Genomic DNA, 21,629 nt, shown 5'->3' with positions numbered 1-21,629 from the left:
ACATTGGCTCATTAAATACATATATGTATGCAGTACACATCGTGCTGTAAAAGAGCATTTTGGCTGCAGCCATAGCATCTAATCTAAGCAAGATCCAGCAGATAATTCCATGATGTAAACAGGACCGAATGATTTTTCAGTGGGTCTAGGCATGATACTATCACGTTATCAGAGTCACATGTGAATGTATCTAGAGCTAACTCCTGTCACATCTGCAGCCAGCTCTCATCAAGCTAAACATTGTTTAACGAATATGGTCTTAACTCGGTAGTATATTTGCCCAGAGAATTGTGCCATGTTTTTGTTTCCTATCAAATCTAAGGAAAATACTATTAGTTCCACCATTGGGATTTGGGGGCGTTGTAAGTTACAGAACTTATGCTCAGCATGGTCTGGAGTTTATACTGAAGTCACAGCACACGAATAATTATATTTCTGATGTAGTCTGAGAACATTAGTAAGGTCATGTTTGCATAATTACCAACGTAGGCAAACTGGCATAGACGCATATACCTTTTAAACGTCTGTAAATGCCATTTTTACCTGTGGCTTCCCACGGCTGGTGTAAAGGCACACTAATGATGGCAGCAGCCAACCGCTTCAGACTGCAAATCATTTCTGTAGCTGCTAGGTGCTTTGAAGTGTGTGCATATAATAGGTTTTTGCAATTTATCTTTGTACATGAGATGAAGCTTGTACCATCTGTAGTAGGGGAGCCTATTAAACCAAACAGCAAACAAAATAAATTGTTAAAACATGGGTGTATGATCTATGCATATATAGCATGCTACTGATGCAGCCCTGCTTCTTCCAATGCGTACATTTCAGTGTATGGGCGTTAATGCGCAATTATTCCTTGAAGGTTTTCTTAGAATCCAATATGCAGCTACCTATGCATCAAATCCGAGGGGCATTAGGAAACACTGACTGTTTGTTTGCTGTGGTCGCCTTATTAACCAGCAGGTTTCCTGTGTTTTATAGATTGTTCCAAATCTAGAAAGTTAGCAGTCGTGGAGATAGTGCAGGTATAGTAAAGTGTGTAAGAGTTCCCACTAAGGGGCATACCATCCTTAAATTGCGGTAGTGATCGGTGAACAGCTATAATACTTTTACCATGACTGCCCTTGTTAAATAGGCGATAATTAGCTCCCCCATTTAAAGTATATTTGACAATTGACTTTAAAAAATAGAAAAAAAAAGCATTACTGTATCTCCTGCAAAAATGGGGATTGGGCTTTTTGTGGCTTTATAAATAAGCACCATAATCTCACATAGGGCCTTATTCTAGTTGACTCGGAGGGATGCGTATTTTCGGACGGCCCCGCCTACCATACGGATTGCTCACACCGTCTGAATGCGATAAGATGCCAAGCGAACAGACCATGAATGGATGTTTCATGTGAACAACTCCCCCATCTGTGGGAACGGTAAGACAGCGGTAAGACAGCTCCGAGTGCTCCAGACCACCCGGACATTTCTCCATGCGAACGCAGGGATATGGGCGGGCAGCTGGCATCCGGCTATGTCAGCTGTCCGCCCCCCACACGTGCTTCACGGCCGGATTACCATACGTACGCATATGGTAATGAGCCCAAACAGCCCTTCACACCCCTCTCCACTCTGTTCGGATTGTTACGACCGATCGTTTTCTGTACAGAATTCACGCCGTAGACCGAGGACAATGACAGCAAACAGGGTTAAAGCTTGCACTAAGAAATTGGATGTATTGAACACAGTAATTATAATTTTCATCGCTTTGTATTCATTCTTTCATTGTATTAATGCAAGCAGACCTCTTTCTATCTTGATTTACAGAACTTGCATATCCATATTATCATATTTTGGAGAGAACAGTTGGCTGTAAGCAGTTATTACAGAGTTATGAACCTGCCTTTTATAAAAAAGCAAACCTCTGTGCAGTCACTCAGACAATTCCTCACTGTTCAACAATATCTCCATTGGGAAGTTATTCTAGTAAAAATATTACACTGCTCATAGTAGAACCTGCATCATGTCAGAGAATTCCAGCTGGAACATGTCCATTATCAGCTATTTCCATTCTGTCTCAAAGGTCAGCTGTGAAAATAATTTATTATGCTAACAAGTTTGTTCTGTTAGATCATGTGTAATCGGTGACATTCAGGCTGCTGTGGAACTACATATCCCAGGAAGCTGTGCCATATCCCAGAAATCTGCTAGGGGATACTAAATCTGTGGTAGAGCATGCTGGCATGTGTAGTTGCACAGCAGCTGCAATGCCCCAGGTTGCACACCTCTGTTCTAGATAATAGTTTGTACATTTTCTATATAGCTCAGTGTGTAATATGTTTCATGTTCCACTAATGACTTATCTGCATTGGGGTTGTTAACCACACAGTCTCAGAAAATGGCAGGTTTCCACCCCCCACCCCGACTTTCTGCCAGTCAACCTTCGGACACATTGCGATTACAATCCATACACAATTCTGTCGCTATTTGGGGTCGTGTATGCGCGGTGCATACAGTTCACATGTGCAGTCATTCAATAATCGCTCAATTTTTGATTTCGCTGAAAAACTCTTAGAAACTATTTGCCTTATATGTCCTTTACAATATTGTATTGTCTGATCTGACTGGTCGCTTTCCATGACTGAAATCCCTTATTTTTATCCTTTTTTTTTTTTTTTTCTTTAGCAGCAACTTTTTGTGTCCTACAGTACTTCGTGCAAAAAGTCAGTAGGCAACAACTTATAAACAGAGATTTAAGCAAGTAAAAAGGACATAAGTATGATGGCATCAAGTTTATGAAACTAGTACACACATTTGTATTTCTCAGCATCTGCTCTTATTCTTTAGAAAAAGAAGAGTATCACACTTCTACTCATGTTCTGTATGTTGGGTGCAATTCTGGTTATATTTTATTATGCTGAAGGTTATGTGTGTGTGTGTGTGTGTGTGTGTGTGTGTGTGTGTGTGTGTGTCTGTTTATGTGTGTATGTGTATATTATTGCCTTAAAATTATTGTGCATATTGCCTAATAACTTACTTTAAATCTAGTGGATATAGTAATAAAAGCTCATCGGTGCATTTAAATCACAGATCAATGCATTTAACCCATTCAAAGGGGGGTTGGAATGGCTAATTTAGAGGGTTATCCTTTACAATGCTTAAGGTGGCACCAACTGTAAATACTGCCGTTTCCTACTAAAGTGTAGGAGAGCTTTGAAAGACCAGACACATTCAGGGTGGTGCCTGTAGAGTTGACAATTCAGTGTTTAGAATAAGTATCTAAATTCTTTCTGTTGTGCTAATTTGTAGCAAATATGCAGTTCTCTATGGTGGCAAAAACATTCACACAGTCTTTGTAGGTAACCTGAAAAGTGTGTCATTCCTGTGGCCCAAGTTCCAGCTCAGTATAAGCCCCATATCAGCTGATCATTAAGTAGAAGAAATTACAGGTGTCTGCATACCCTGTGTTGCTAAATAAGTGGTTCCTGCTTGAAAGCATTTTCGCATGCCACTTGTCCTTGAAGTTCTCTGCTACAATACATGTGGGTCGTTACAAGACAATACAATTAAACAGCTCTTGAATGTGTCTGTATACATCTGCGTAGTTAGCTGCAGGCAAAATATCTTCTTGGCAAAGAGGTGCTTAGTGACACTGTTGAAATAGGAGCGGAAAGTACCAGCATCATAGCATAGCAGAGGGGTGATCAAAACACCAGTACCTAATGTCAAGGGCTTTCCGCAGCCAACCGTAAAAGAAAAACAAAACCAAAAAAAAATTGTATTTTAAATAGTCATGCGTAGTCTAATATTGCATGTAAGATTATAGGGCACACGAGTGGAAATAGGGTGCCAATTATATTTTTTGAAAAAGTGTGATTTTATAAACTTTTTATATGACAGTAACATGTGTCCTTCAAAATACACAGACATCGGGTAAATGTTTCCAGTTGTTTTCTACATAAATCAAGTAAAATTTATCTTAATGTAATAGAAACAACGGTACTTGTTTCCTAGCACGGCCACAATCGCGGGCATCGGGTGTAATTTTTAGTGGTCTGCGACGCGACCGACGCGATGCCCCCGATTTCCCATTGAAATGCATTGAAAAAAGTCAAAATCGGGTCGGTCGCATCGCAGGCGGCTAAAAAAGGCTTAAATGGTCCAGACGCGATGCCCCCGATTTCCCATAGGCTTAAATGGTCCAGACGCGATGCCCCCGATTTCCCATAGGGAACAATGTTAAATGCCTCAATTTACCCAAATCATCATAGGGAACAATGGTAAATGGGCCAGAAACCCCCCAAAACACCCCTGAACAGTGAAATGGCCCCCCAAAATTAGTTTACGCCACCCCACGATCAACGTGAACCCGAAGCGTGGCGAGCGCAGCGAGCACGCGTCCTCCGACCTTTTCATACCCCCACTATCCACGTCGGCGTGGAGTTGAGAATAGAATAGTGTGGCGAGCGCAGCGAGGGGACGCGGATACCTTCACAGGTAAACGCGTCCCTTCGCGGGCTTCACAGGTACCCGCGTCCCCTCGCGGGGCTCGCCACGCTTCGGGCTCGCCACACTATTCTATTCTCAACTCCACGCCGACGTGGATAGTGGGGGTATGAAAAGGTCGGAGGATGCGTACCGCCGCTGCGCTCGCCACGCTTCGGGTTCACGTTGATCGTGGGGTGGCGTAAACTAATTTTGGGGGGCCATTTCACTGTTCAGGGGTGTTTTGGGGGGGGGGGGGGGGTTCTGGACCATTTACCATTGTTTCCTATGATGATTTGGGTAAATTGAGGCATTTAACATTGTTCCCTATGGGAAATCGCGGGCATCGCGTTGGTACCATCACACCCGATTTTTTTTTAATGCATGCGATGCCCCCGATTTTTACTAACGATGCCCACGATCATGATCGGTGTGGCCGTGCTAGGAAACAAGTACCGAAACAACATTCACCTATAATTATATATGTTACTCTGGAGAACTTTTCAATGAAATGATGATTAACCAGCAAATTTAGGGCCTGACTGCTTGAAAAATCTCTTCTTACCCAGACGCCGCCCGGCCGAACGCCCCCGCCCCCTGCCGCTGAATCCCCTCAGTGCCATGTCAGGGAATGTAATCACTAACACATCCCTTGGCATGCGGCCGCTAGCAGGAGAAATCATTCGATAAAACTCAGTCTGAACAGACATCGGCCTGCCTGCGTTCCCACTGAAATTCCCAGCGATTTCCATGGGGGCGCCCATAAAACTCTGGGCTTTCCCCCATGGTCCAACACCATTCCCCCCCTTCCTGAAACAAACAGCTTGGCGAATGTGTAATTTGGTGCCAATATTTGGACATGTGCAGAAATGCATAAACCCTGACCATCGGGACTGGGGCCGTATTCGGATCAGACCGTGAATCGGCCCCTTAGAGAGCGAGAGAAAGAAACCATGTGATCCTTGGGAAAATGAGCTATGACTATGAGCTTTGAGGCTGTTAATCTGCACTCTCAACTGGAAAACTCCCATTGATACCATTAGTACGTTTTTGTCTCAAGTCATCAGACTGACATATCCAGGGGTTATAGAACATGACTTTAAGTATTACAGTATCCTCAGTTACAGACTAGAAAACAAATGCCAGTTACTTCTTAAAAGCTTCTCTTAAGATGCATCCTCTATCAGAAGTGTTGAGCTACATGTGGGATTTTTTTTCCCAGACAAAACATGCCTTTGTTCTTTATATCAGTAGAGATCTACTTTAGAGAGAACTTGAGACAGAAATGTGCCTTTTATCTTTCTCCTCTTGTCATCTCTGAGAAGAGCCAGTTCTTACAATAAACAAGTAAGCAGCTTCATCCCTGAAACAAGGCACAGCAACATTCAAATAAATAACTTTGTGTTATGGATGATATCAAGCAAATGTCGTCAAGCCTTTATGGAAGAGAGCTGTTTTCAAGATAATACAAATGCTAGAGATTATTGCACCACTGGGATATTTGGGGCATTTATGTGTTGTATACATTAATAACTAGACATTTTAGAACCTTAATAGAATATGTGTTTGTACAATGCAAACATGTTATGTAATCATGGGACTGGAATTGTTGTTTAGGTAACAAAGGGGAATACTTTCTGTATGCAGGAGCATGGTGCACTGGGGAGCAGTAAAGCATATTCCGCAGCGCTTTACAGAGAATATTTGAACATTCACATCAGTCCCTGCCCCAGTGGAGCTTATAATCTACCATGTACACACGCAGACATTCTAGGGTTAATTTGTTAGGAGCCAAATAACCTACCAGTATATTTTTGGATTGTGAGGAAACCGGAGCACCTGGAGGAAACCCACACAAGTACGGGGAGAATATACAAACTCTGCACAGTTAGGGCCATGGTGGGAATAGAACACATGACTTCAGTGCTGTGAGGGAGCAATGCTAACCATTACATGGTCTGTGCTGCACATATAATATAGTGTTCCCTCTAGAAATGAGGGCGGGCAGGGCGCCGCTGCAAGGGGGCAGCGCAAGGGGGGCGGACCGGGCCCGCCGACGTCACAGTTGTGGGCGGTCCCGGGCCGCGATGTCACGAAAGGGGGCGGTCCTGGGCCACAACGCCACGAAAAGGGGCGGGCCCGGCCAGCGCCGTCACTAAAGGGGGCGAGCCCGGCAACGCCGAAGTTACCGTGCTGCTGGGGAAGCGCTGGGAATCGCCGTCTAAGGCGGCGCAGCGCTTCCCCGTGCACACAGCCAGGGCAGGCACCACGCTGTTTTAGCGGGGCGCTGCTAGCAGGGCAGGGCGCATTTTGCCCTGTAAAAATCGGGCAGGGCGCAGCGCCCCGCTAAAACAGCCTAGCGGGATAGGGTATAACTTTGCCAGGGTGTGGGGTTGCCAGACAATCATAATGTGGCAATCATTTACAAGGCAAAACCAGCCTGCACCTCCAACAATCTCGAACCCTAATATAAATATATATATATATATATATATATATATATATATATATATACACAGGTTGAGTATCCCTTATCCAAAATGCTCGGGACCAGGAGAATTTTGGATAACGGATTATTCCGTATTTCGGAATATTTTAATATTTCAATGATGTATTTTGAAGTATCTTGCATTTATGATGTATAAACACATAATATACACAAAAATGAATTTTATTACCACATAAAATACACACAAATATATTTTATTTGTTCAAAAAACAAGGTTTCAAAACGTGAAACAAAATGTGTGTACTATCTCAGCACTGAATTTGAATGCCAAGCAATCATTTTCTTGTACATATTTAGTGCCAGTTACATATCATGTCCCCAGTGATGCTGTTACAAATGTCCTCAGTGAGTTTTTAGCAAAAAAAAATTTTTTTTTTCCACTTTCTGGAATGTATGGTTTTCGGAATAATTCGGATAACGGATATTCGGATACGGGATACTCGACCTGTATATGTATATGTATGTATATGTATATGTATATATATATATATATATATATATATATATATAATAGATAGATAGATAGATACAGAAGTACCAACACACTCGCCATTCCTAAGAATGGGGTGCAAACAGCACCCACTTCCCAGGATGGTTTGCATTGGCCTGTGACCACACACTCTAGTAAATACAAACACAGGGGGCCCAGCACTCACTACAACAAACTAACTCACTTTAACATTCAAATAATCAATTAAATAAATAATGGGGTTTTAGTTCATGAATTGATCAATGCATTTAAGCTTGCAGCCCATCGCCAAGGGACCCCATTTCACTGCAAGTCCTACACTAAAAACTGATTTTCATGGGAACCTGGCAACTGTTTGCACATCATAGCTAAAATGAACATGTGTTATTTTCCTGGGTTAAAGCTCAACTGCCATGTCCTTATGGCTTTTAAAGGTGAGACCATCCCAAACACAGAACCTGAATTAGTATTAAAGGGGCAGCTGTCACAGGTTTCAGGTAAATGAGCTTATCTAGGGCACATGAGAAAGCTATGATCACAGTAACAGAGGTTAATTAAAAATCAACCCAAATATATAGATACAGAACTACCAACACACTCGCCATTCCTAAGAATGGGGTGCAAACAGCACCCACTTTCCAGGATGGGGTGCATTGGCCTGTGATCACACACTCTAGTAAATACAAACACAGGGGGCCCAGCACTCACTACAACAAACTAACTCACCTTAACATTCAAATAATCAATAAATAAATAATGGGGTTTTAGTTCATGAATTGATCAATGCATTTAAGCTTGCAGCCCATCGCCAAGGGACCCCATTTCACTGCAAGTCCTACACTAACAACTGATTTTCATGGGAACCTGGTGAGTTAGTTTGTTGTAGTGAGTGCTGGGCCCCCTGTGTTTGTATTTACTAGAGTGTGTGGTCACAGGCCAATGCACCCCATCCTGGGAAGTGGGTGCTGTTTGCACCCCATTCTTAGGAATGGCGAGTGTGTTGGTAGTTCTGTATCTATATATTTGGGTTGATTTTTAATTAACCTCTGTTACTGTGATCATAGCTTTCTCATGCACCCTAGATAAGCTCATTTACCTGAAACCTGTGACAGCTGCCCCTTTAATACTAATTCAGGTTCTGTGTTTGGGATGGTCTCACCTTTAAAAGCCATAAGGACATGGCAGTTGAGCTTTAACCCAGGAAAATAACACATGTTCATTTTAGCTATGATGTGCAAACAGTTGCCAGGTTCCCATGAAAATCAGTTGTTAGTGTAGGACTTGCAGTGAAATGGGGTCCCTTGGCGATGGGCTGCAAGCTTAAATGCATTGATCTAAAACCCCATTATTTATTTAATTGATTATTTGAATGTTAAGGTGAGTTAGTTTATTGTAGTGTGTGTGTGTGTGTGTGTGTGTGTGTGTGTGTGTGTGTGTGTGTGTGTGTGTGTGTGTATGTATATATATATATATAGCCCCATGGTATCTTAATAATTATCCATAAAACCAGATATTGGCCTTCTTGGTGTTTTCTCAACTGTGCAAGACTTCTTGAAAGCCACTCCGGACCTGGGTATATTTACTAAAGGTTGCTTTTAAATCTATTTGGATTGATTAAAATCGATGTTAATTGATGTTGAGCTTCCAAGGTAAAAACACACATTTACTCTTTCTTTATATTCATTTTTAAATGTTGTTAAATGTGTATTTTATCACAGGAAGCCCAACATAGTTTAAGATCTATTTAATCTTAAATCAATGTAAAACAACTTTTAGTTGATATACCAAAAGATGAATACACCTTACTCGTCCTTACATATCTTTCTCCCATACTGTCAAAAAATACAGTACTTTCTTGTACTTTTCAGTCAATGTTTTTTCAACAAATGTAGCAGTATAACGATTACCAGTGACAGATTAGCAGAATGTTGCTTGCACTTAATTTGATATGTGCTCTGTCAGGGAGTTCTGAGACTGCCTCTATATTTAATACAGAGAGACGTTCATACACATATGCTCTAGAACAGGGGTAGGCAAGTAATTTTTGATGGAGTCCGGAAGTTTGAAATGATTTTGTTCGAGGTCCACAAAACCACACAATGAGATATTTTGAATGTAATTAGTTTTTATTTTGATGCAGAAACGTATACTAGTTATTACTTACTTTGTAATGTACAACTGCTTAGTAGTAACATACTGCATTTCTTAAAAGGAATTTTAACTATGATCGCAACCCGCGACCAGACAAAAAAAAAAACATCTATTTTCAAACATTTGCTCATCAGTGGTGAGGTAGGGGTGGGGGGGCTGAGGGCTGGGAAACCTTCCTGCTCCCCCTGTATATTAAAGATAATAGGACACCACAGGCTGCTCCCCCTGCATACCAAAGATAATAGGACACCACAGGCTGCTCCCCCTGTATACCAAAGCTAATAGGACACCACAGGCTGCTCCCCCTGTATAATAGTAATAGGACACCTCAGACTGCTCCCCCTGTTTAATAATTACAGGACACACAGAGACTGCTCCCCCTGTATAATAATTACAGGACACCACAGACTGCTCCCCCTGTATAATAATTACAGGACACACACAGACTGCTCCCCCTGTATAATAATTACAGGACACCACAGACTGCTCCCCCTGTATAATAATTACCGGACACACACAGACTGCTCCCCCTGTATGATAATTACAGGACACCGCAGACTGCTCCCCCTGTTTAATAATTACAGGACACACAGAGACTGCTCCCCCTGTATAATAATTACAGGACACCACAGACTGCTCCCCCTGTATAATAATTACAGGACACACACAGACTGCTCCCCCTGTATAATAATTACAGGACACCACAGACTGCTCCCCCTGTATAATAATTACCGGACACACACAGACTGCTCCCCCTGTATAATAATTTACAGGACACACACAGACTGCTCCCCCTGTATAATAATTACCGGACACCACAGACTGCTCCCCCTGTATAATAATTTACAGGACACCACAGACTGCTCCCCCCGTATAATAATTACCGGACACACACAGACTGCTCCCCCCGTATAATAATTACCGGACACACACAGACTGCTCCCCCTGTATAATAATTACAGGACACACACAGACTGCTCCCCCTGTATGATAATTACAGGACACCGCAGACTGCTCCCCCTGTATAATAATTACAGGACACCGCAGGCTGCTCCCCCTGTATAATAATTACAGGACACCACAGACTGCTCCCCCTGTATAATAATTACAGGACACCACAGACTGCTCCCCCTGTATAATAATTACAGGACACCACAGACTGCTCCCCCTGTATAATAATTACAGGACACCACAGACTGCTCCCCCTGTATAATAATTACCGGACACCACAGACTGCTCCCCCTGTATAATAATTACCGGACAACACAGACTGCTCCCCCTGTATAATAATTACCGGACACACACAGACTGCTCCCCCTGTATAATAATTTACAGGACACACACAGACTGCTCCCCCTGTATAATAATTACAGGACACCACAGACTGCTCCCCCTGTATAATAATTACAGGACACCACAGACTGCTCCCCCTGTATAATAATTACCGGACACACACAGACTGCTCCCCCTGTATAATAATTTACAGGACACACACAGACTGCTCCCCCTGTATAATAATTACAGGACACCACAGACTGCTCCCCCTGTATAATAATTACAGGACACCACAGACTGCTCCCCCTGTATAATAATAACAGGACAACACAGGCTGCTTCTAGTGTTGCCAAAGTAGCAGCCACACCACTAGTTTGAATACTGGCAATATACATTAAAAAAAAAACATCTGCTCACCTTTATGAACTCAGTACATGGGGAGCGTGCAGGCCACAACCCGCAAATGCACTTAAAAGTGCCTTCTGGCTCCGTTGCCTGCACCTCCCTCTCTCCCTCCCTCAGACCAGGTCCAGTCTGGGGACACGGGGAAACGGTGGCAGCCCCTGCTCAGTAGCGACGCGAGGCGGGCTTGCAATGCGCGCCTTCTGCCCCTGAACACGTCGGCCGCGGCATCGACGTCAGCACCGGCTCATGTGGTGCGCGTCGTCAGCCGCGGCTCACGTGGGGTGCGTGGGGGAGCCGCGTACTCGCCCGTCGGGAAGGAGACATCATGTCTCACTTCCCCTGCCATTATAGCAAAGAGCGCGGTCCGGAGATCTGGCGGCTGCGGTCCGGAGATGGACCGCGGTCCGCCAGTTGCCGGTCCCTGCTCTAGAACCTCTAGACAGCACATATTTCATGTAAAGGTTGTAAAAGTAAGAGTAGCCGACTGCACGATCTGTGTTCCTCTGATGGGGCAAGTGGTTCCATGTGGAAGTATGTGTAAGAAGGTGCCACAGTATAATGAGTGAGATTTGATGGACTGCATAATGGATGGTGGATCTGTATAAGCAAAGTGGCTATTAATGGTGTCTGCACAATGAACGGGTCCTGGGACAAAATAGCGGATGATGGGCACACTTCTTAATAAGTGTTTGGCAAAGAAGTTTAGGCAGTGTGGGTTGTTTATGCAAAAATGATGGGGCCTTCTCTCCAGTTATACATGTTTAGCCAGCATTCGTTCTTATATTTTGCTTGGCATAGATATCTGGAAGAGTGGCATATACATAACATGGTTATACCTGTAGGTTTATGAGGTTGGTGAGCACCATTATTCTAAGTTTTATTGCTATGTCTAAAGCTTGGTACACACTAGACAATATGTCATGCGTTCCAGTGGATCAGACCAACATATCGGGCACATCTAGCGTGTACCCACAATGTCACTGAAGATGTACATTCTTGACCGTCGCCAGCGACAAATGCAAATGCAGCATGGTTCCCACCGTTACTGCCAACATCGGCAAGTGTGTATGTACATTTCTATATCAGGCTGGGTACACATCGTATGGTGTGTACCAGCTTAACATTAGATGTGTACAATTAAAATATGTAATTATGTATAACTATGGACTGGAACATGAATAATCCAACTAATGGCGTAATGTAGTTATAGCCATTCACACATTTTGAGCTTCTCTTCCCTATTAATATTTGTATTTAATGGATAGATCATATTAATAGTAAGGATAATTATCAGTATGTCTGTAGGGCTTAGAAGTATTCTTAATCTTTGTGATGTACAGTATTTCATTTTGACTTCACTGCCAACAAGTAATAAACAAACCTTTAGGGGTATATTGTATTTTATATTCCAGTAGCTGACAGCAGCAATTATTATAATTGCAGTAAGAAGATATGAGCCAAGTTCTAGCTAAGATCGTGTGAGTGGAAACTATGATATAATAAATATATATGTGTGCGCATATACAGTATGTAAAGCCCCGTACACACTAGACAATCCTGGCCGATATAGTTAACGATATCGGCCGCGGGTGGTCGAATTGAGTGCACACACTGAATGATCTTGGTAAACGATATCATTCAGTGATGTCACAGTGGAAAAAGTAATAAATATCATCTATATATATGTCTCGTGTCCATTTTGTGTGTCTCCGAAACACTGCCATCTGTTGACAGCGAGTGAAACTACAAGGTAGCAGACTAGCTTTTGAAGCATTAGCTTCAAGTGGGCTTACGTGTGTGTGTGTGTGTGTGTGTGTGTGTGTGTGTATGTATTGAATACTATTGCGTGTAATGCAGGTTAAGGTAGTTATGGCTCTCCGGTTATCTTAGAACTACAAAGTTCCAACAAAACCGCATGTATGTATTTGTAGTTCTACTAAACCTGAGGGGGCATCAGCTTACATAGGCACTAACTAAGAATACAATGTTAGAATGTAACTGGTGGTCTCTTACTTTGTATCCAGACTGATTACAGTGCTGGGTTCTACTTCTTTGGGACATGTGACAAATTCAGAAATCTGCTGTCTGATAATTGGGGTAAATTCTTGTCTAATATTCTAGACTCACGCTTTGAACCGCATGATACTAATTTCCTTGCTGTCACTTTCATGTTTGTTGTATTTGTGATGATTTCCTCTCCAACAATGAACCTTTTCATGTTACATCATAACAAGACTGGCGCTTATCTGCGAGAATACAGATTTAAGGCACAAATTCTATTTACTAATCAATCTCCAAAACTGGAACTTATTAGTTTAGCCAAGTACTACAATTGATGGCAGTATTCTATTATATTTATCTAGTCGATGTTAGCAGGAAATAATACGCAATTCCTCTATGTTTAAAATCATGGATCAAAGTAAAATTTCTTGCTGCTGGTTTATAGTTACTGAATCAGTGACGTGATTTATTAATGTCTTCACCTATGATTTTTGCACTTAACATTCTTGTAGCCCTCTATTATTAGTAACTAAGGGGCCGATTCAGACTCATTCGTAAGGGTCCAAATTCAGCTCCGTACCCGATGTTTGGGGTCTGCAGACTTTGCAACTTAGCTTCACCAAAACACTAACCCTAAGTACCCAGTGTTATATATGCGTTATCTGTGCTTTTATACCAGTTCCCTTAGTAATTCTGAGTGCACCATAAGCAAAGTTAGATGCTAAACCTAGAAAAAAAAGGGCAAACTGAGGGAAACATATGCAGTCTTTGTAAAAGGCAATAGACAGGGCCATGCGTTTTTCTGTTTCATCTGCTATTACATATGAATTCCTTTGTGCCCAAAAAATTAGAGATGTGCAGGTTCTGATTTTACTCTGATTTACTCTGATTTCAAAGCAGGATCTTATTGGCTATCCCAAATCACATGACAGCTGTTGACAGTTGATGGCCAATAAGATCCTGCTTTGAAATCAGAGTAAATCAGAGCCTGCACATCTCTACAAAAAATTCATCTTCTGTATCTGATTTATTTTTACACTGCATTTTAATTTTGTGCTAGGACACGCTCCTTTCGCATCTTAATTACTCTGCAAACTTTATGTATTCCCCACCTGCAGTGCACCATGGTTTGGCCCAGGAAAGGTTACTTGCTCTTTTTTTGCTTTAATTTCCAACTCCGAATCAGCCCCTGTATGTGATCTACAGTGGTGTTTTTTACCTATGGACTGCAGTCTCCCTCCCCCCCAGTGAAGCCAGATGTAGTCTGTGAGACTGCACTGGGGTCTTTTTGGTAGACAATGACAAGCCCTACCTGCCAGTCACCCACATAACAGGCAGTCCCATTGAGAGGTGTTTCCCCCACTCCGGGACTGCTGGTTTCCTGTAGGAAGCCACTCTCTGCCTTGCCGTGCAGCCCAATCTGGCTTCTATGGGCTCCAGCTAACACAACCCATAAAAGCTTGGGGTATTCAAATGCGCAGTACCATTGCTGATACTGCGCATGGCCCAGTGCTTGTCATCTGCACTGTACAGGAGCCGAGACCATGAATGGCGATGGGTAAAGAAACAAAAATTAAGGAAAAAGCACAGCACAGGAATCATGCCAGTATGGGTGTATGCGTGCACATCTCTAACTGTAAATACGATGGGAATTCATAATGTTATAAGTTCATAATGTTAACAGTTGAACTGCCGGCAAGCGTAAAATAATGTAAGTTGCGTGCTGGGATATCCATAATGCTTGTCAACATTTTAATTTTTGACAAGCACACTACATTCTATGGAACATAATATACAGCCCAACCACACCGTTGTTTATCTGGAAGCAATACTTCCCCTATATGATTTCACAGAGCAGATCATCACTGGATTTAATGTAATTTCCTAATAGAACTACTGTAGCTTAGTCAGCAGATGATTGGCCCTATAGAAGCCACATCACTTGCTATGAATGTGGTTACATCATCTATTAGGAGCAGTACATTTCCTATGATCCAGAGATAGCAAAATAGCTTCCTGGTCCCCATGTTTATACAATTAATATTTGTAAATATAAGTGAAGTTGTAGAACTATACAAAATATATTCTACAATGGACAGGTGTGCAATTTAAAGTACAGATATAAAGTAGTTGACCTATTAAGATGTGAATTAATTAGTTAACTCATTGACTGTTTTTATTTCCTCTTACAAACAGGTTTGGATGGGTCGCATGTACCTTTAGCGGACACTAGGTCACATCCCAAATCTCTGGAGAAAACTGCATGGAGGACGTACAAAGAGTCACAGTGCCATCACATGCTGAAACATCTCCACAATGGAGCCAGAGTCACTGTGCAGATGCCCCCGAATATAACAGGACAGTGGGTCTCTACAGGGTAAAGGCAGTTTTTTGGACTTTTTTTGTTGTTGTTTTGTTACAGGTTGCACTTATGAGCTACATCATTTCCTTAGTTTTCTGCAGACTATATACACCTATCCTGGACCCAGATTAAATAGCTGTGGCTCAAACTGTACATGCTTTAACCCTTTCAGGTCCAACGTCTAGTAAGGCTCAAAAGCCCTAGCACTAGTAGCAGATCCAGTGGTGAGCCACTTTAAAATAAGAACATTAACATCATTCAATATAGACCATTTTTGGAAAAATATAAATTAGAATTTACACATTTAGGCCCTTATTCATGCCCCCTCCGTACTCCAGACATGGTTGCCCCTCCATACCCCAGACGAGTCTTTTATTTTTATTTTTTACAAACACTCTATGTATGCAAGAAAAACAGCAGAAATCCATAACAATAAAGATACAAAACAAGTGTCAAAAGTGTTTTTCTCATTTTCTTTACATAAAATTTAAGAGTAAAGAATAAAGCAGAACATGGCATAAAATGGAAAAATAATCGGGGGGGGGGGGGGGGGAGGGGGGGGTTGAGGGCAAATGGAAATAGACAACAGGCACAGAACAGCAATGTGGAAGATCCGAGGATGGCCAGGCAAATATCCAGTGTAGGATCTCAGGAAGATCAAAGTCCGCTATGTAAGATATGATCTTTTTAGTGTAAGTTGGACAATAACCGCAAATGTCTGCTTGGTTGCTATACTCTAAATCAAATTTGTACTTCTTATTCGTTTTAATGTATTCTGTATTGCAATATATTAAAAATAAATGAACATTAGACTAATAAAAATGATCGCCTTCTATCACAATTGTTTGAATATAACTCTAGTCACATACTTACTATACATTGTACTTACCTTTATAGATGTGAAGTTCGGCCTGGACCAGAATTCATCACAAGATCCTACAAGTTTTACAACAATAACACATTCAAAGCCTACCAGTTCTATTATGGAGGAAACCATTGTACAAATCCCACTTACACTCTGGTTATACGTGGAAAAATTAGACTCCGCCAGGCATCATGGATCATTCGTGGGGGTACAGAGTCTGATTACCAACTGCATAGCGTTCAAGTTATACCTCACAGTGAAAGTATGGCAGAAAAACTCACTTTGTTGGTGAACGAAACATGCCCTGGCTTTGTTCCTGAAGACAAGCCCTGGAACATGGATGTCCTTTATGATTTGTGGAAAGAAAACAACAGTTGCAGATGCCTAGAGGCTCTTAACTTTGCAATGCATGAGCTTCAGCTAATCCGCGTGGAAAAGCAATACCTTCATCACAACTTGGACCACTTAGTTGAGGAGCTATTCCTGGGGGATATTCACACAGACGTCAACCAAAGGATGTATTATCGGCCATCTAGCTATCAGCCTCCTCTGCAGAATTCCAAGGTAGAAATACTGTAGTCACAGTTTTCAGTATCTGAAATGCAAGTAATATACCATTGTTTTCTGTAACTATAGATTGCTTAAAGTTTTTAATCTATGTCAATTTAAACCTGCATGCTTTCCGTACTTTCCGGTTTCTGTCAATAGCCGGGCATCGGAATGAGTCATCTATACCAGAGTTTTCCAAACTCTGTCCTCAATGACGCCTAACAGTTCATGTTTTCCAGACTACCTGTGGATATTTAGAATGTGTCAGTTTGATATACAGTAAATGCACCTGTGCACTAACTATGTGGTCTGGAAAATGTGAGTTTTAAGGGTAGAATTTGACCATCCCTGACCTGTGCAACTGTTACCTTTTCTCAAACACAATTCTAGGGTTTCTATATGTAATATGTTTATACCCTGTTTCTCACATGAGGGAGATTTATTATTAGCAGTTTCTTATATAGCGCACACAGATTCCGCAGCGCTTTACAGAGAGAATATTTGACCATTCACATCAGTCCCTGCCCCAGTGGAGTTTACAATCTATATTCCCTACTACATGTACATGCACACATTTATTCTAGGGTTAATTTATTTTTTTGGGAGCCAATTAACTTACCAGTATATTTTTGGATTGTGTGAGGAAACCGGAGCGCCCAGAGGAAACCCACGCAAGTACGGGGAGAATATACAAACTCTGCACAGCTAGGGCCATGGTGGGTATTGAACCCATGACCTCAGTGCTTTGAGGCGGTAATGCTATCCATTACACTGTCCGTGCTGCCCAGGAGATCTTTTATACATTCAAAGATGCAAAGTGGAGATGTTACCCATTTCAATCGATGAAATCCTTGTTGTCACTGTATAAGCATAATTACTTAATGTAATCATTTGTCCATAATTTGTAAATAAGAAACTATGGGCTAGAGGCATCTCAAAATAATCCTATTACTATAGGGTACTATAAGGTATTGATCAGTGTATAAATATACTGCAAATATTTTAGTGTGATTCTCTTTGGGACAATAGAATATTGGTAAAACAGAGGAATTATGTGAAACCTAAAGCCCAATTAAAGACCACGTGGGCAATAAGTTCAAGGTTGGCCACAACTCTTCTTTTATTTAAGACTAATTGCTGTTCCTCTGAGACAGTGTTAGGTAACAAAACACTGATCCAAGTACCAATATTCACACACAGGCATGTTCCCTTAAGTGCTTAAGCCCTGTAGTAATTTCTTAGTAATAAGCTACACAAGAAAGGGGTTTATTATGGTTCATTCTTTCTGACAAATTCCTTCTTAGATGGGCAAAACCAAGGCCCTTATTCTGATCGGTGCGGCCGAATCCGAATATGCGGCCAGGACCGTGCGTGCGAAACCCCGCCTTCCATACGGATCGCCAACTCCGTCCGTACGCGGTAAGAAGCTGGCCGAACGGACCGCACGTGTATTTTTCATGGAATACGCCTCCTCCATCTCAGGGAACCTCCCCCATCATTCGATGGTCGCAGACCATCGAATGCAGGACCGAGTGGCCAGCAGCTCCCGCAACCTCAGACCACACGGGCATTTCTCCGTGCAAAAGCAGGGATCTGGGCGGGCAGCTGACATCCGGCGATGTCATATGTCCGCCCCCTACACGTGCGTCACGGCCGCATTACCATACGTACGCCCAGCGTTTGCAAGGGAACGCCCATGAAACGGGGGCGTATGCATATGGTAATGAGCCCAAATAGCCCTTCACGCCCCTCTCCACCCCCTGTTCGGAGTGTTCACATTTCATGCGGGATTTGGCCGTACGCCCCGCTCGCACATGCGCAGAGACGCCTCTGCACATGCGCAGACACAAAACATCGGCGGCACAAACGCACGCGGATATTACCGCACCAACCAGAATAAGGGCCCATGTGCACTTCAAGGGAACAGATGTAAAATGTGCAGAGAGAATTAGAATTATTTTGTTTCTGTGCAGGGAAATACGTACTGCTTTATTTTTACACTGCAATGTAGATCTCACTTTAAAGAAACACCCCAACTAAATCTAACTCTCTCTACACAAGTTACATTTACCCCACCTGCAGTGCACATGATTTTGTCCATCTAATGGTGTGTACACACTGGTACAATCAACATGAGATTGTGACTATATAGTCAAAATCGCATGCAGATTGCATGCAGATCGCACAGGCTTTTTACCTTGCGATCCCGATACGCTGAATTGTATGTAAAAAGCACAGTAGCAAAGATTGTATAGCAAAGGAATCTCACCGTTTGTACACACCATAAGAAGGAATTTGTCCCCCCAATTTGTACCCCCAATGAGATGTTCTGCTTGTTTTGTCATAGTCACAGTAGCACTAATTATAGTAATAATAAGGTTACATAGTTAAAATAGAAATAGTTTTTTAATGAAAAAAAAAACCAAACCCCCAGAGACTAAACACTTGTATAACATGTTAGGCTGGGTACTGACCACCAATGTTTACTTCCTCACTTGTTTGTGGCTACAAATGAGTGATAATGACACGTCCAGGCTTCCCGTGTGGTGGAATGCTGTTATAACCACACAGTATCAGCTGCCAAGAAAAATAACCAGAGCTCTTATGCGACTCCTAGGTGGTAAATCAAAGTCCCTTACTAAATATATAGAGAGTGGCAGCGTAAGGCCTTGTTTCAATTTGGGTCACATTTTGTTTTGTAAATGTAAAAATACAAGTTAGAAAAATATCTTCTATACAGTGAGGAAATAACAGTAATAGGTACATTTTAAGGGCCAAATTAGTCTTACTCTTAACCTCAGTAATTATTTAAATCACTATATTTAATACAGGATAAAGACCAACATGTGTAATACATCCCCAAAAGAGGGCTTCATTGCACCCGCCCCCGGAACAGTGCCCATGCTATCACAACTAATTGCCCCAAAACGCAAACTGCGGGGGTGTGTCTTCATTCCATCTCACTAGCTACAGCTCGGATCATTTTATAGATGCTCCAAGCAGCAGAACAGCTTGGCACTAAGGGGGAACAGTGATAGAGCTGTGTGTGGTCATAGGGAGGAATGGTACCAACTTCTTCTAAAGAAAGAACAGCAGTTTATCTTAATATACAGGGGTATTCCAGAAAAATAAGTTTGGATAATAGAAAAACGATAACCCAAAATAACTTTCTGTATTTTATTATTTTTTTTTTACACAGAATAGTCTATTACTTCATATAATCACCACCTTAATTAGGTAGTTATTATATCTGTCCATGGCAGTGACAGAACTTGTGGGGCCAGGACCACTGTAACCCAAGTTTACAATAGCTCTTTACTTTTTTGGGCAGCAGTGGGCCCCTTAATAATTAGTGGCCCTGGTGCAATGCACCTGCTGCACAAATGGTAGTTCCCCCTCTGGTCCATGAGCTTCAGAATCCCCTTGATGCACACAACTGACTTCAAACCATTGAACCAGTTGCATCAACTCATCAACACTTCCAAAAAGTTTTCCGCCCCAGGGAAGTTTTAAAGCTTAGTGAAACCATACACCTGCAAATTTCAGCAGGTCTCAAGGGGTGTACACATGGTGAGATTTTGGCATGAGATTTTGACTAGATAGTCAAAATCGCATAGAAAGTTAGAGAAAATCTCCCTATTTATCTCCTGCTTAGTCAATATTGTCTAGCATAGATTGCTTAGCTTAGATTGACTGTGCAGGAAAGGCAATTGTGACTAGATCATAGACTATCATTACTAGTGAAAATCTCCAGTGCATCTAGCCAAAATTTCTCTCAAAATTGCTTAATCAAAATTGCCCGTGTGTACACCCCTTCACAGTCAACAATCAAACACTCCTCACTTCATAGATGGGTGGATTATTATTACTATAGGGTTCTGTTTAACCCTTTGAGTGCCAACGTTGCTGTGAGAGATCCTCAAAATATCCGCTAAAAATGCCGGCACCGCTCACAGGGACTGTTCTTTTAGTATAAGTAAATACAAATACAGCCAAGTCAATGAATTTAAGTTTAGTTAAATATTGCACCCAAAAAAAGAACAGTCGCTGTGAGCATCTCTCACAGCAACATTGGCACTCAAAGGGTTAACCATGTACACCAGTGGTTCCCAACCCTGGTCCTCAGGGACCCCCAACAGTGCACGTTTTCCAGGTCACCCGGCAGGTGCACTCATTATTCAGACACATTTTAAAAGATCCACAGGTGGAGCTAATTATTTCACTTGTGAGTCTGTGTGGAGACCTGGAAAACGTGCACTGTTGGGGGTACTTGAGGACCAGGGTTGGGAACCACTGGTGTACACCATTGCTAAGAACAACCATAAGAGTAAAGCCCCATACACACTAGGGGATCTAGTAAAAGGTCCCTTCTGAGCAATAACTTTTACTAGTGTGCACACTGAATATCGTTAACGAACCCCTCCCTCATCTTGCGTGTTCAGAAGAGGAAAGTCCTCATATAGAGAATAATATCCCTACTCATTATGTGCATTTGTTTGTCATGAGGTTTCATTTGCACTGCTTATTTTGGGGGCGAGCTGTGCTGAATATAGCGGATCTGATTATACAC

General features: G+C 42.1%; 1 protein-coding gene across 1 annotated transcript in view; it reads left to right on the top strand.

Annotated features, from left to right (window-relative positions):
• APCDD1 (APC down-regulated 1) overlaps positions 1-21,629 on the top strand; it is a 48,653-nt gene that overhangs the window by 15,322 nt on the left and 11,702 nt on the right. The window contains 2 exon segments of the mRNA XM_083187655.1: positions 15,480-15,660; positions 16,543-17,074. Of these exon segments, the coding sequence (XP_083043781.1) occupies positions 15,480-15,660; positions 16,543-17,074 (713 nt within the window).

Source organism: Crinia signifera, chromosome 5 (assembly GCF_055691185.1).
Source record: "Crinia signifera chromosome 5, ASM5569118v1, whole genome shotgun sequence".
Classification (NCBI taxonomy): domain Eukaryota; kingdom Metazoa; phylum Chordata; class Amphibia; order Anura; family Myobatrachidae; genus Crinia; species Crinia signifera.
Note: the sequence above shows the minus strand (reverse complement) of the source record. Positions and strands in the feature narration are given on the sequence as shown.